Raw genomic sequence first — 16,638 nt, 5'->3', positions numbered from 1 at the left:
ATTTGCCTGCTCTCCTGGGAGACGAGGAGATCTCCCCTTTTTCCGGGAGAATTGGCAAGTATGGGTAAAAAGGAAATATATAAGAACATCCATAGTGTGAGCTTAAATAATCACGTTTTTAAAGAGGACCTGTCTGCTCTCCTGACATGTCTGTTTTAGTAAATAATTGTATTCCCCATTAAATAATGCTGATGCTTCTTTACTTAGAACTCTGTGTTTTGCAAGTTCCTCTGTTATTCCTCCTAGAAATGTATCAATAAATTGACGGCTGGGTGTTACCAGTTGGGGGGGTGTGTCCCTACACAGACTGACAATGTCCAATCAGTGCTGACAGTGATAGTGTAGGGACACGCCCATTTAACAAGGGGAATGACAACACCCAGTTTTCAATTTATTCATATATTTCTAGGAGGAATAACAGAGGAACGGCACAACGCAGAGTTCTAAGTAAATATATTACAGAATTGTTATTTCATGGGGAATACAAGTATTTAATAAAACAGACATAACAGGAGGGGAGACAGCTCCTCTTTAATTATAATCATAACACTGATGACAACTAGGTGGCGCTGTTCAGGCCTTGCTACTGTGCAATCTAATTTGTACATTATACTGTACTAATCCAGAGACAATCTATAGTCCATTGTATTAGAAATTTGGAATAGAATATGAGGATATAGCAACACAGATAAATAACAATAGTCTTGCGGAGGCAGATGTCACCCGTAACAAGAGTCAGTAAATGTACATGTCACAGGTTTATTGGAACCCCCCCCCCCCCCCCCCCCAAAAAAAAATAAGGGAAAAACAGCCCAGAAATATGAAATTGTTTTTATTGTCTATGTTTGGGGGGCTGGGGCTTCTTATATAACCTCGGTGATTTGTTAACATGAGAGATCAGTGATACATAAGGAAATGTTTTTGCATGTGAAACATATGTTTTCAGAATCACCAAACCACACGCTCTTTTATATATATATTACATCACCAGTACAAATATTACGGTATACATTACGCCATTTCAGGTTGGCAACATAGGGGCAGATTTACTAAAACTGGCGCTTTATAAGGGTATGTTCACACTGAGTTTTTTGCAGGCAGAAAAATCTGCCTCAAAATTCCTTTAGGGTATGTGCACACACACTAATTACGTCCGTAATTGACGGACGTATTTCGGCCGCAAGTCCCGGACCGAACACAGTGCAGGGAGCCGGGCTCCTAGCATCATACTTATGTACGATGCTAGGAGTCTCTGCTTCGCTGCAGGACAACTGTCCCGTACTGTAATCATGTTTTCAGTACGGGACAGTTGTCCTGCAGCGAGGCAGGGACTCCTAGCATCGTACATAAGTATGATGCTAGGAGCCCGGCTCCCTGCACTGTGTTCGGTCCGGGACTTTCGGCCGAAATACGTCCGTCAATTACGGACGTAATTAGTGTGTGTGCACATACCCTTAGGATTTTGACCTGCCTGCACCTTCTTTGCCGCGTTTTTGGTGACATTTTTCGGCCGCAGCCATGGAGAGCCGCGGGCAAAAAACGCAGCGAAAACCGTTTCTCTGCCTCCCCTTGATATCAATGGGAGGTCAGAGACGGAAACACCTGAAGAAAGGGCATGTCACTTTTTTTTCTCCACGAGCATTTTTTTTCGCTCGCGGGAAGAAAAAAAAACGCCTCCGCCTCCCATTGAAATCAATGGAGGCGATTATGGGCGTTATTTTGGGTCGGTTTCAATATCAAAAACAGCGCCAAAAATCTCAGTGTGAACTAGGCCAAATATGTCACTCAAGAATAAGCAAGTATTCTGCTGTCTGTGCGCCAGAAAGTGAAATCTACACTAGCTACGAGCTACCAGCTATAGTGAATTTTTTGGCCTGTGGGTGCCCCCATCAGCTAAGCCCCTACTCTTTTTAAGTGCCGTGACGGTCGGAAAACAGCAAAAAGTTGCAAATTATGGCGCAAATATGGCGTGCGCCATAATTTTCGACTTTTCAATGCTAGAAAACTGGCGTAACGCCCTTCATAAATTCTCCCCATATTGTTGGTGAACTATGTTAGTCCCAGGAAAACTCCCGGCTCATGCGCCGTATGTATCCATAGGGCCTTATTCACCTGGGTCTCCTGTTGGCATATGCCATGCTGGTATGGACAGGCATACCTTTTTATTTGCTGTATAGTCTATGCTATGTTATTCAGAGGAATACAGAAAAAAATAAACATATACAATAGGAACCTATTGGCGGCGTATCCCACCGTATGCCTCGATAGTGCCATACGTCACAGCCTTCCTTCATAGGTTTACATCAGACGGAAGACTCAAACGGTATTTGAACAGAGCCTTAGCTGCATTGTCTAAAATCTCCTGACACACCATAGGCACAGGTTTGTGCTCTGTCTCTTCCCCATGCTTTACACTGCAGCTCACTTCACTTTGGCTGTTGTGTATAAAACATAAGCCCATCAGAAACTCAGCAGGAAGTCAGTGCATGAGAGCAGATTTCCTTCACGGCAAGGACACAATGATCTATAAGCAACTAAACCACCAGTGAGAAAAAGATTATCAAGTAACCGCCAAATATATATGGAGGGATATGATCCTGAATAAGAGAGCGTCCTAGACATAAAGCATAAATATTGGTTTATCCAGGAGCAGCATACCTTCCAACATATGAAACCCAAATGGAGCGGCATTTAGGCCCCACCCCTTGCCCCACCCAGAACACTTATTTTATGCAAATTTACAGAAGCCACACCCATTTTTTTGATCCTGATTGTGGAGTAGTCGCTCAATAACGGGGTCTGTTGAGGCAGGTTTCCTAAAAGGGGAGTCAAGAATCTCGCAAACACTGAAAACTTTGACTTGGTTTACATGCTACAGGCCCCCCAACCTGTGTACGACCTCCGATTCATTCAAAGACTCATAGCAATATTGATTCTGTAAATGAATAGAAACTCTGCAGCAACTATACAGTAGCTCCATTCACGTTTTCCCACTCTGCTTGCAGGCACTAGAGAAACAACTCCACCTGATGGCTCGCTTCTACGACCGGCAGCTGGCGCTAGAAAGTAAAAAGGCGTCTGAGGCCCGAGACATCACGAGGAAACTGCAGGATGAAATTCTACTACAGCAACAGACTATAAAGGTGATGTACGGGGTGTCGGGGGGGCTCTTCTAAATTTCATCTGTAAACCTCATAGCGACATGAAACAATGGCAGCGCTGGTGACTGGAGAACAGGAATACATTTGTAGGGTTTTTTTGACCTCTACATTTTATTAGAAACTGTGTAAAATATATACATATGCAGATTTGGCATCCTTCCCGATGTGACCGCCGGTCTCTGGCCGCTGTGGGGTCACCGGCTGCATTCACCCTATGGTGATCTAAGTTTGGATTAGAAGAACCGGGTCGAGGAAAGGTCACGCAGCCACATTATGGCCTTCCAAACTGGTCTTCGGAATGGGGGAAGGCTAAAAAAGATTCTTACTCTGGTTGTCACTTCCCAGCGTTGGACTGGGGTTCCTTGGGCCCACCCGAGGGAATGATTCTGAGGGCCCACCCACCATCTCTACAGTATATGTGCACATCCGCTTGTTGTTATCAATGTACACATGGAAACCAGACTACAGAGGAGTAAAGTTTATTCACATTTGCCCTAAAAGGGGACTTGCCATTACCGGGCCAGGGTAACCGCGTCAAAAACAAACAAAAGAAAATGGCAGCCTTTTTTTTTCACCCTACCCAAATATATATATATATATATATATATATATATACACACACACACACACGTTAAACACCGAGGCCTCATGCATACGGCCGTATTTTTCATCCATCCGTAAATACGGATAGGTAGTCATCTACATATATATATATATGGAAGGGTATTCGTAATGCATCCGTATTTATGGATCCACAAGAAAAAAAACAAGGCGAAATCTAGGGTAATCCCAAGGCGTCGCATAGCAACGCTTCTGTAAATACGGACGGCTACGATTGCACATCCCTAGCCGTTCGCAATTACAGAAGCGCCCATAGACTTCTATGGAGAATCCGTGCCCTAATTACGGACATAAAAAAGGACTTGTTCGATCATTTCTACGGCACGGACACCCATCCGTAAAAATGCGGAAAGGTGTCTGTTGCCCATAGAAATTAATGGGTCTGTAATTACGGATGAAAAATACGGTCGTGTGTATCCATAGGGCCTTATTCACCCGGGTCTCCTGTTGGCATATGCCATGCTGGTATGGACAGGCATACCTTTTTATTTGCTGTATAGTCTATGCTATTTTATTCAGAGGAATACAGAAAAAAATAAACATATACAATGGGAACCTATTGCATATGTTTACCCAAAAATTGTGAAATTGAAAAATACAAGTCATCCCACAAAAATACAAGCTACGTTAATGGGGAAGAAAAAAAAAGCTTGCACGATTTTGTCACTTTTCAGCCCCAGGTTTGGTACTCTGGGAGACCCGCAGCAAAGTTAGGCCTTGTTCCCACAGATTTTGACCTGCCTACACTTTCTTTGCCGCGTTTTTCGCTGCATTTTTTGCCTGAGCCCGAGTGCTGCGGGCAATAACCGCCGCGAAAAGCGCAATATCTGCCTCCCATTGTCAACGGGAGTTCAGAGACGGAAACGCCCGAAGAAAGGGCATGCCACTTCTTTTTCCCGCGAGCACTTTTTAACCGCTCACCGGAAAAAAAACACCTGCACCTTCCATTGAAATCATTGGGAAGCGATTTCGGGTGTTCTTTGGCGCAGTTTCCGCATCAAAACCAGCGCCAAAATACTCTGCATGAACCTGCCCTTAAAAGTGTGAAGAAACATAGGAACATTATAAATACAGCTCATACAAGGTTTGTCCAGTTTTCTGTAATTGTGTAATGTAAAGTTCGACAACTTTCTAATAAAGTTTGCGTTTCAATTCCTCACCACTTTCGAGATCTCTGCTTGCTGCCGGTGAATTGAAACATTCTTGTTCCGATTTTAAAGGCTGAAAACCCTTCCTAACCTAATCCTGCTCACACAGCTGTGCATTACAATGTATAACACCACACCAGTAGACCAAATCTCTCTCCTAACCTGGACCCCAGACTGACTTGCAACAGACTGTCTACACCTGTGTGAGCAGGACTAGGTTGGGAAGCTTCTAAGGGTATGTTCACACGTAGTCAACAAAAACGTCTGAAAATCCAGAGCTGTTTTCAAGGGAAAACAGACCCTGCTTTTCAGACGTTTTTTTTACCAACTCGCATTTTTCGCTGCGTTTTCACGCCGTTTTCGCAGCGTTTTTTACGTCCGTTTTTGGAGCTGTTTTCATTGGAGTCTATGAGAAAACAGCTCCAAAAACGTCCAAAGAAGTGTCCTGCACTTCTTTTGACGAGGCTGTATTTTTACGCGTCGTCGTTTGACAGCTGTCAAACGACGATGCGTAAATAACAGGTCGTCTGCACAGTACGTCGGCAAACCCATTCAAATGAATTGGCAGATGTTTGCCGACGTATTTGAGACGTATTTCCAGACGTAAAACGAGGCAAAATACGCTTCGTATACGTCTGAAATTTGGCCGTGTGAACATACCCTTAGGCTATGTTCACACGCTTAGCAAACAAATGTCTGAAAATACGGAGCTGTTTTTAAGGACACACGCGTTTTTCGCTGCGCTTTTTACGCCCGTTTTTGGAGCTGTATTTCTATAGAGTGAATAAAAAACGGCTCCAAAAACAGCTCAAGAAGTGTCCTGCTCTTCTTTTTACGTGCCATTTTTTACGTGCCGTATTTCACATTGAAATCAATGGGCAGATGTTTGGAGGCGTTCTGCTTCTGATTTTTCGGGACGTTTACAGCCTGAGGCCTTATTCACATGAACGTATAATACGTCCGTGCTACGCGCGTGGAAATCACGCACGTCGCACGGACCTATGTTAGTGAATGGGGCCGTTCAGACTGTCAGTGAATTTCACGCAGCATATGTGCGCTGCGTAAAACTCATGACATGTCCTATATTTGCCCGTGTTTCGCCCTGCACGCACCCATTAAAGTCAATGGGTGCGTGCAAATCGCGCTCGACACACGGAAGCACTTCCGCGTGTCTCGCGTGATTCACGCAACAGTAGTAAAAGAAATGAATGAAAACAGAAAACCAGAGTGTCATACTGATGGCGGCTGCATATCATGGACAACTCCGGATCGCCGTCTTGAAACACTTTCCCTTTTGCCCATTTGGTATGGAAAAGTAAAATATCCTAAGACTACAATACCACTTCTGACCAGCAGGTGACACAAACATATTCATGTCTTGTTATGACATATCCGCACATGATGTTTTATGCTATAAAACAGCCTAAAAAATGAATCCACTTAGGCCTTATTCACACGAGCGTGTGCGTTTTGCGTTGCAGTTCCGTGTGTCATAAGTGTTTGCTGCGTGGCTGCGTGATTTTCACACACATGCCAGCCTTATGACAAGCGGTTTTGATGTTTAGAAAAAGAAATGAAGGCGGTGGTTTTATTTTTCCCTTCATTCCTTTATCTACTGTTGCGCGAATCACGCGCACCACACGGAAGTGCGTCCCTGTGCTGCGCGTGATTTATACACACCCATTGACTTCAAGAATAGGACATGTCGTGAATTTTACTCAGCGGACACACGCAACGTGAAAATCACTGACAGTCTGAACGGCCCCATTGACTAACAAAGGTCCGTGCGATGCGCGTGAAAATCACGCGCATAGCACGGACGTATTATACATTCATCTGAATAAGCCCTTAGAATGCTCTATAGAAATACGACATAGACAGACACCAAACATACAGTCTATTTTTCATTTGCTTTTCCATTCATTTTAGGAAAAGGAGAGAGAACTGCATATAAAAAACATCTATGCCCATCGAATGCCAAGAAACATATGGAAATATGGCGACCTGTATGGTCAGGGTGGTAGGTATGATTTATGTATGGTCACAACAAAAATCGTAATAGTAAGGGTATGTTCACACGCTTAGCAAAAAACGTCTGAAATTAGGAGCTGTTTTCAAGGGAAAACGGCTCCTGATTTTCATACGTTTTTTGAGCAACTCGCGTTTTTCGCAGCGTTTTTTAAGGCCATTTTTGGAGCTATTTTCAATAGTCTATGAAAAAACGGATCCAAAAACATCCCAAGAAGTGTCCTGCACTTCTTTTGACGAGCCGTCATTTTACGTGCCATATTTTGACAGTGATGCGTAAAATAAAGGCTCGTGGGAACAGAACATCGTAAAACCCATTGCAGGCACTGGGCAGATGTTTGTAGGCGTATTATGGGCGTTTTTTCAGGTGTAATTCGAGGCGTAAAACGCCTGAATTACGTCTGAAAATAGGTCGTGTGCACATACCCTCAGGCTCTGTTCACACTGTGTTTGTGTGTACACCCCGTATGTAACTGTATGCTAATGACTCCCATTGTCTATGCTTTCCAATATGGTTAAAAGGAATCGCCGCAGGTCTAGTTCTTGGCACCCCTGGTAAACTGCTAATTATGCCAGAGAAAGCTGCGGCCAGTCAGGCATTTCCTCTGGAGCGGTTCCTGCTGGGAAAATTTAGTATTACATGGCAGCCAATCAAATGAATGCCCATTTATCTTATATATGGATGGATCAAGCTTGCCAGAACAGGAGCTGCACTTACTTATGCCAAAATGCCAATCATTCATCCCATTATAGGCTATGGATATGTTTGGAGTATTTCCTGGCATATGCGGCGAACGTACACACCCAACGCTCTGTGAAGATAGCCGGAATATGGTATCATTAGTGACGTCTAAGGTCAGATAAGATAAGGCTTGTTCTGAAGAAATGCACAGAACCTAAGATGTAGCCTTAGGCCTAATTCACACAAGCGTATTTCACGTCCGTGTCACGCGCGTGAAAATAACGGCCGTCACACGGACCTATGCAAGTCAATGGGGCCATTCAGACATTCAGTGTTTTTCACTGCATGTCCTATACCTGTGCGTTTTTTGCGCATCCCGCACCCAGTGAAGTCAATGGGTGCGTGAAAATCACGGACAGCACACGGACGCACATCCGTGTGCTGTGCGTGATTCACGCAACATTTGCTAAAGAAATGATGAGAAAAAGAAAACCACCTCCTTCATTTTAATTTGCTGACGTGAATAACGCATGACATACGGATGACATACGCGCGTAAAAAACGCTGACCAGCACCGTACACTGATGTCACACGGAACTGCAACGCAGGGAAAATGCTGCGTTTTTTACACGCGCAAAACTGACACGTTCGTGTGAATAAGGCCTTAGGGTATCTTCACATGGCCTATTTTCGGCCGTTTTTCAGGGCCGTAAACGGCCGAAAAATCGGAAGCAGAACGCCTCCAAACAGCTGCTCATTGATTTCAATGGGAAAAACTGTGTCCTGTCCCGACAGGCCATTTTATTTACGCCGTTGTTTTGAAAAACAGCCGCGTTGTAATGACCGGGGGGTAGGGAAACGGACAAGTGAGCCCTAATCTACCCGCCACTCTGTCCCTGCCTACTTGCAACGACCCGCCCTAGGCGACGGGGTACAACTGGGCGGCGGTCCCTGCACTCAGTAAGTGCACGACAAACACGACAAACATACAAGGGAATACAAGCAAGGGAAAGGGGCAGTTGCCCACGGCAACACCGTGAGCAACCAGAGTGGTGAACGAGCCGAGTCAAGCCAGGAGTGTGCGAGGTACCAAACGAAGAGCAGAAGAGTAGTCAGTAAGCCTGGGTCTGTATGGAGCAGGAACAAAATAGAAGGAGCTGTAGCTGGGCCAGGAAACCACACGAAAAAGAATCACAAGCACTGGAGGAACAGGAAAGGCAGGCTAAAATAGACCGAGGGCGGGAGCTAGCTGAGTCTGGCCAGGTTGCGATAGGCTCTCTCACTCCTAAGCCTGCCAGCCTGAGTGGTGGAAGCTGGAGTCAGTCTCAGGGATGTAGATTCAGGTGCTGACTCATTAATTAAGGGAGTTAACCCCGAAGCTGTGCCTGGCAGATCCTTTACAGTACGCCCCCTTTTATGAGGGGCCACCGGACCCTTTCTAAGTGGACCTGGCTTACTGGGGAAACGCAGGTGGAACCTCCTGACCAATACCCCAGCGTGAACATCCCGGGCGGGTACCCAAGTCCTCTCCTCGGGCCCGTAACCTCTCCAATGGACCAGGTACTGGAGGGAGCCTTGGACCATCTTGCTGTCTACAATCCTGGCCACCTCGAATTCCACCCCCTCAGGGGTGAGGACGGGAACAGGAGGTCTCCTCGAGGGAGCCAAGGACGAGGAGCAGCGTTTAAGGAGGGAGGCATGAAACACGTCGTGTATACGAAAAGACGGGGGTAACTCCAGCCGGAAGGAGACAGGATTGAGGACCTCAATGACCTTATACGGCCCAATAAACCGGGGAGCAAACTTCTTGGACGGAACCTTGAGACGCAAGTTCCTAGACGACAACCACACCAGATCCCAGACCATAAACAGGGGGTTAGCAGAACGTTTTCTATCAGCCTGAGTTTTTTGTACGCTCTGGGACGCCTCTAGGTTCTTCTGAACCTGGGCCCAGACTGTGCACAGTTCCCGATGAACAACCTCTACCTCGGGATTGTTGGAACTACCAGGTGAAACGGAGGAGAACCGTGGATTAAACCCAAAATTACAGAAAAAGGGAGAGACCCCTGACGAGTTACTGACCGGGTTATTGAGGGAAAATTCGGCAAGGGGAATGAATGAGATCCAATCATATTGACAGTCAGAGACAAAACACCTTAAGTATTGTTCTAGAGATTGATTAGTCCTCTCCGTTTGGCCATTGGTTTCAGGATGGAAGGCAGAGGAGAAGGACAGATCAATCCCCAACTTCATACAGAAGGCTCTCCAAAACAATGAAACAAATTGTACCCCTCTGTCCGAAACAATATTGACAGGGACCCCATGGAGACGCAGGATGTGTTTGACAAACAAGGTAGCCAACGTCTTGGCGTTGGGTAGTTTCTTGAGGGGCACAAAGTGGCACATCTTACTGAAGCGGTCTACCACCACCCACACCACCGACTTGCCTTGAGATGGAGGCAAATCGGTGATAAAATCCATGGAGATATGTGTCCAAGGTCTCTGGGGAATGGGCAACGAACGCAGTAAGCCCGCTGGTCGGGACCTGGGAGTCTTGGACCTAGCACAAACCTCACAAGCGGCGATGTAGGCCTTAACGTCTTTAGGCAACCCAGGCCACCAATAATTTCTGGTAATGAGGTGTTTGGTACCCAGAATGCCTGGATGACCAGATAGTGCGGAGTCATGATTTTCCCTAAGTACCCTTAGCCGGAATTGAAGGGGAACAAACAGCTTGTTCTCAGGAAGGTTCCCGGGAGCTGAACCTTGATCAGCAGCAATTTCAGAGACTAAATCACAATCGATCGAGGAAATGATTATACCTGGAGGCAAAATACAAGCAGGATCTTCCTCCGAAGGAGGGCTGGCCATGAAGCTACGCGACAGTGCATCAGCCTTAATATTTTTAGACCCAGCCCTATAGGTAACCAAAAAATTGAATCTGGTAAAAAATAACGCCCATCGAGCTTGTCTCGGGTTTAGCCTCCGGGCAGATTCTAGGAAAACCAGATTCTTGTGGTCGGTAAGGACTGTTACCTGGTGTCTAGCCCCCTCCAGGAAGTGGCGCCACTCTTCAAATGCCCATTTAATGGCTAAGAGTTCGCGGTTGCCAATATCATAGTTACTCTCAGTTGGCGAAAACTTCCTGGAGAAGTAGGCACAGGGGCGGAGATGGGTGAGGGACCTGGTACCCTGGGACAGCCCCCACTCCCACCTCAGATGCGTCAACTTCCACGATAAATGGCTCCATTTGGTTGGGCTGAACCAGCACCAGGGCCGAGATAAAGCACTTCTTAAGGACCTCAAAAGCCTGGACAGCCTCAGGAGGCCAGTGGAGGAGATCAGCACCTTTGCGAGTGAGGTCCGTAAGAGGCTTAGCGATGACCGAGAAGTTAGCAATAAATCTCCTGTAATAATTAGCGAACCCCAAAAAACACTGTAACGCCTTCACGGAGGCAGGTTGGACCCATTCCGCCACAGCCTGAACCTTGGCGGGGTCCATGCGGAATTCATGAGGAGTGAGGATTTGACCCAAAAATGGTATCTCCTGTACCCCAAACACACATTTTTCGGTTTTGGCAAACAGTTTGTTTTCCCGAAGGACCTGGAGCACCTTCCTGACATGCTCAATGTGGGAGGACCAGTCCTTGGAAAACACCAGTATGTCATCAAGGTACACTACAAGAAATATCCCCAGGTAATTTCTCAAAATCTCATTTATGAAATTCTGGAAGACCGCAGGGGCATTACACAACCCAAAGGGCATGACGAGGTATTCGAAATGGCCTTCGGGCGTGTTAAACGCAGTCTTCCACTCATCCCCCTCTTTGATGCGAATAAGGTTATACGCCCCCCGTAGATCCAATTTAGAGAACCATTGGGCCCCCTGAACCTGATTAAAGAGATCAGGAATCAAAGGAAGGGGATACTGGTTCCTTACCGTGACCTTATTCAGGCTACGGTAGTCAATGCATGGCCTAAGACCACCATCCTTCTTCCCCACGAAGAAGAAGCCAGCACCTACCGGAGAAGAAGAGGGACGAATGTAACCCTTGGCCAGGGATTCCTGGATATACTCTCTCATGGCTTCACGTTCGGGACAAGAAAGATTAAATATCCTACCCTTAGGAAGCTTAGCTCCTGGTACCAATTCGATAGCGCAATCGTATTCTCTATGAGGAGGTAACACTTCGGAGGCCTCCCTAGAGAAAACATCAGCGAAGTCCTGAACAAACTCGGGTAGCGTATTCGCCTCCTCAGGGGGAGAAATAGAATTAACAGAAAAACATGACGTACAACATTCATTACCCCATTTGGTTAGCTCCCCAGTATTCCAGTCAAACGTGGGATTATGCAACTGCAACCAGGGAAGGCCTAGAACCAAATCGTACGATAATCCCTGCATCAACAGTACAGAGCATTGCTCCAAATGCATGGAGCCAACAAGGAGTTCAAAAACAGGGGTATGCTGTGTAAAATAACCATTAGCAAGAGGAGTGGAGTCGATACCCACTACCGGGACAGGTTTAGGCAAATCAATCAGAGGCATAGCAAGAGACATAGCAAATTCCACAGACATAATATTAGTAGAGGACCCTGAATCCACGAAGGCACTGCCGGTAGCAGACCTACCACCAAAAGAGACCTGAAAGGGAAGCAAGATCTTAGTACGTTTCCTATTTACTGGAAATACCTGTGTGCCCAAGTGACCTCCCCGATGATCACTTAGGCGCGGAAGTTCTCTGGCTGCATTCTTACGCTTAGGACAGTTGTTCACTTGATGCTTGTCATCCCCACAGTAGAAGCAGAGACCATTCTTCCTGCGGAATTCTCTACGTTGTTGGGGGGACACGGAGGCCCCGAGTTGCATAGGTATCTCTGAGTCTTTCGGGGAGGAACGAAGCAACGGAACTTCGGGAGGCATCATGGGGGAGTCAGAGGGGAAAACACAAAAACGTTCAAGCTGTCGTTCCCTGAGACGTCGGTCAAGTCGTACCGCTAAAGCCATAGCCTGGTCTAGGGAGTCAGAAGAGGGATAGCTAACTAGCAGGTCTTTCAGGACATTCGACAGACCCAACCTAAACTGGCACCTTAAGGCAGGGTCATTCCACCGAGAAGCTACGCACCACTTCCTAAAGTCAGAGCAATACTCCTCAACAGGTCTCTTACCCTGACGTAAGGTCACCAGCTGACTCTCGGCAAAGGCAGTCCTGTCAGTCTCGTCATAAATAAGTCAGAGAGCAGAAAAGAAACAATCAACGGAGGAAAGTTCAGGGGCGTCAGGAGCCAAGGAGAAGGCCCACTCTTGGGGCCCTTCCTGGAGCCGGGACATAATTATACCCACCCGCTGGCTCTCAGAACCTGAGGAATGAGGCTTTAAACGAAAGTAAAGCCTACAACTCTCCCGAAAGGAGAGAAAAGCCCTCCGGTCCCCTGAGAACCGGTCGGGCAACTTGAGGTGGGGTTCAAGAGGTGCGGTGGGGGGAACTACCAAGGTAGCATCAGTCTGGTTGACCCTCTGAGCCAGGGCCTGGACCTGTAGGGAGAGACCCTGCATTTGCTGAGCCAGGGTCTCACGGGGGTCCATAGTGGTGTCAGGGACCAGGGTAGACTAGGTATGGGCTTGTGATTATGTAATGACCGGGGGGTAGGGAAACGGACAAGTGAGCCCTAATCTACTCGCCACTCTGTCCCTGCCTACTTGCAACGACCCGCCCTAGGCGACGGGGTACAACTGGGCGGCGGTCCCTGCACTCAGTAAGTGCACGACAAACACGACAAACATACAAGGGAATACAAGCAAGGGAAAGGGGCAGTTGCCCACGGCAACACCGTGAGCAACCAGAGTGGTGAACGAGCCGAGTCAAGCCAGGAGTGTGCGAGGTACCAAACGAAGAGCAGAAGAGTAGTCAGTAAGCCTGGGTCTGTATGGAGCAGGAACAAAATAGAAGGAGCTGTAGCTGGGCCAGGAAACCACACGAAAAAGAATCACAAGCACTGGAGGAACAGGAAAGGCAGGCTAAAATAGACCGAGGGCGGGAGCTAGCTGAGTCTGGCCAGGTTGCGATAGGCTCTCTCACTCCTAAGCCTGCCAGCCTGAGTGGTGGAAGCTGGAGTCAGTCTCAGGGATGTAGATTCAGGTGCTGACTCATTAATTAAGGGAGTTAACCCCGAAGCTGTGCCTGGCAGATCCTTTACAGTACGCCCCCTTTTATGAGGGGCCACCGGACCCTTTCTAAGTGGACCTGGCTTACTGGGGAAACGCAGGTGGAACCTCCTGACCAATACCCCAGCGTGAACATCCCGGGCGGGTACCCAAGTCCTCTCCTCGGGCCCGTAACCTCTCCAATGGACCAGGTACTGGAGGGAGCCTTGGACCATCTTGCTGTCTACAATCCTGGCCACCTCGAATTCCACCCCCTCAGGGGTGAGGACGGGAACAGGAGGTCTCCTCGAGGGAGCCAAGGACGAGGAGCAGCGTTTAAGGAGGGAGGCATGAAACACGTCGTGTATACGAAAAGACGGGGGTAACTCCAGCCGGAAGGAGACAGGATTGAGGACCTCAATGACCTTATACGGCCCAATAAACCGGGGAGCAAACTTCTTGGACGGAACCTTGAGACGCAAGTTCCTAGACGACAACCACACCAGATCCCAGACCATAAACAGGGGGTTAGCAGAACGTTTTCTATCAGCCTGAGTTTTTTGTACGCTCTGGGACGCCTCTAGGTTCTTCTGAACCTGGGCCCAGACTGTGCACAGTTCCCGATGAACAACCTCTACCTCGGGATTGTTGGAACTACCAGGTGAAACGGAGGAGAACCGTGGATTAAACCCAAAATTACAGAAAAAGGGAGAGACCCCTGACGAGTTACTGACCGGGTTATTGAGGGAAAATTCGGCAAGGGGAATGAATGAGATCCAATCATATTGACAGTCAGAGACAAAACACCTTAAGTATTGTTCTAGAGATTGATTAGTCCTCTCCGTTTGGCCATTGGTTTCAGGATGGAAGGCAGAGGAGAAGGACAGATCAATCCCCAACTTCATACAGAAGGCTCTCCAAAACAATGAAACAAATTGTACCCCTCTGTCCGAAACAATATTGACAGGGACCCCATGGAGACGCAGGATGTGTTTGACAAACAAGGTAGCCAACGTCTTGGCGTTGGGTAGTTTCTTGAGGGGCACAAAGTGGCACATCTTACTGAAGCGGTCTACCACCACCCACACCACCGACTTGCCTTGAGATGGAGGCAAATCGGTGATAAAATCCATGGAGATATGTGTCCAAGGTCTCTGGGGAATGGGCAACGAACGCAGTAAGCCCGCTGGTCGGGACCTGGGAGTCTTGGACCTAGCACAAACCTCACAAGCGGCGATGTAGGCCTTAACGTCTTTAGGCAACCCAGGCCACCAATAATTTCTGGTAATGAGGTGTTTGGTACCCAGAATGCCTGGATGACCAGATAGTGCGGAGTCATGATTTTCCCTAAGTACCCTTAGCCGGAATTGAAGGGGAACAAACAGCTTGTTCTCAGGAAGGTTCCCGGGAGCTGAACCTTGATCAGCAGCAATTTCAGAGACTAAATCACAATCGATCGAGGAAATGATTATACCTGGAGGCAAAATACAAGCAGGATCTTCCTCCGAAGGAGGGCTGGCCATGAAGCTACGCGACAGTGCATCAGCCTTAATATTTTTAGACCCAGCCCTATAGGTAACCAAAAAATTGAATCTGGTAAAAAATAACGCCCATCGAGCTTGTCTCGGGTTTAGCCTCCGGGCAGATTCTAGGAAAACCAGATTCTTGTGGTCGGTAAGGACTGTTACCTGGTGTCTAGCCCCCTCCAGGAAGTGGCGCCACTCTTCAAATGCCCATTTAATGGCTAAGAGTTCGCGGTTGCCAATATCATAGTTACTCTCAGTTGGCGAAAACTTCCTGGAGAAGTAGGCACAGGGGCGGAGATGGGTGAGGGACCTGGTACCCTGGGACAGCCCCCACTCCCACCTCAGATGCGTCAACTTCCACGATAAATGGCTCCATTTGGTTGGGCTGAACCAGCACCAGGGCCGAGATAAAGCACTTCTTAAGGACCTCAAAAGCCTGGACAGCCTCAGGAGGCCAGTGGAGGAGATCAGCACCTTTGCGAGTGAGGTCCGTAAGAGGCTTAGCGATGACCGAGAAGTTAGCAATAAATCTCCTGTAATAATTAGCGAACCCCAAAAAACACTGTAACGCCTTCACGGAGGCAGGTTGGACCCATTCCGCCACAGCCTGAACCTTGGCGGGGTCCATGCGGAATTCATGAGGAGTGAGGATTTGACCCAAAAATGGTATCTCCTGTACCCCAAACACACATTTTTCGGTTTTGGCAAACAGTTTGTTTTCCCGAAGGACCTGGAGCACCTTCCTGACATGCTCAATGTGGGAGGACCAGTCCTTGGAAAACACCAGTATGTCATCAAGGTACACTACAAGAAATATCCCCAGGTAATTTCTCAAAATCTCATTTATGAAATTCTGGAAGACCGCAGGGGCATTACACAACCCAAAGGGCATGACGAGGTATTCGAAATGGCCTTCGGGCGTGTTAAACGCAGTCTTCCACTCATCCCCCTCTTTGATGCGAATAAGGTTATACGCCCCCCGTAGATCCAATTTAGAGAACCATTGGGCCCCCTGAACCTGATTAAAGAGATCAGGAATCAAAGGAAGGGGATACTGGTTCCTTACCGTGACCTTATTCAGGCTACGGTAGTCAATGCATGGCCTAAGACCACCATCCTTCTTCCCCACGAAGAAGAAGCCAGCACCTACCGGAGAAGAAGAGGGACGAATGTAACCCTTGGCCAGGGATTCCTGGATATACTCTCTCATGGCTTCACGTTCGGGACAAGAAAGATTAAATATCCTACCCTTAGGAAGCTTAGCTCCTGGTACCAATTCGATAGCGCAATCGTATTCTCTATGAGGAGGTAACACTTCGGAGGCCTC

General features: G+C 47.5%; 1 protein-coding gene across 3 annotated transcripts in view; it reads left to right on the top strand.

Annotated features, from left to right (window-relative positions):
* LCA5L (lebercilin LCA5 like) overlaps positions 1-16,638 on the top strand; it is a 65,054-nt gene that overhangs the window by 31,519 nt on the left and 16,897 nt on the right. For 2 of the 3 annotated variants that reach the window (XM_075854616.1, XM_075854615.1), the window contains exons 3-4: positions 3,006-3,143; positions 6,860-6,950. In XM_075854616.1, coding sequence (XP_075710731.1) covers positions 3,006-3,143; positions 6,860-6,950 — 229 coding nt within the window. The remainder of the gene's footprint in view (positions 1-3,005; positions 3,144-6,859; positions 6,951-16,638) is intronic. The other variant, XM_075854617.1, reaches the window with a different exon arrangement.

Source organism: Rhinoderma darwinii, chromosome 2 (assembly GCF_050947455.1).
Source record: "Rhinoderma darwinii isolate aRhiDar2 chromosome 2, aRhiDar2.hap1, whole genome shotgun sequence".
In the NCBI taxonomy this organism is placed as follows: Eukaryota; Metazoa; Chordata; class Amphibia; order Anura; family Rhinodermatidae; genus Rhinoderma; species Rhinoderma darwinii.
The sequence above is the reverse complement of the archived record's forward strand: the minus strand, read 5'-3'. Positions and strand labels throughout refer to the sequence as shown.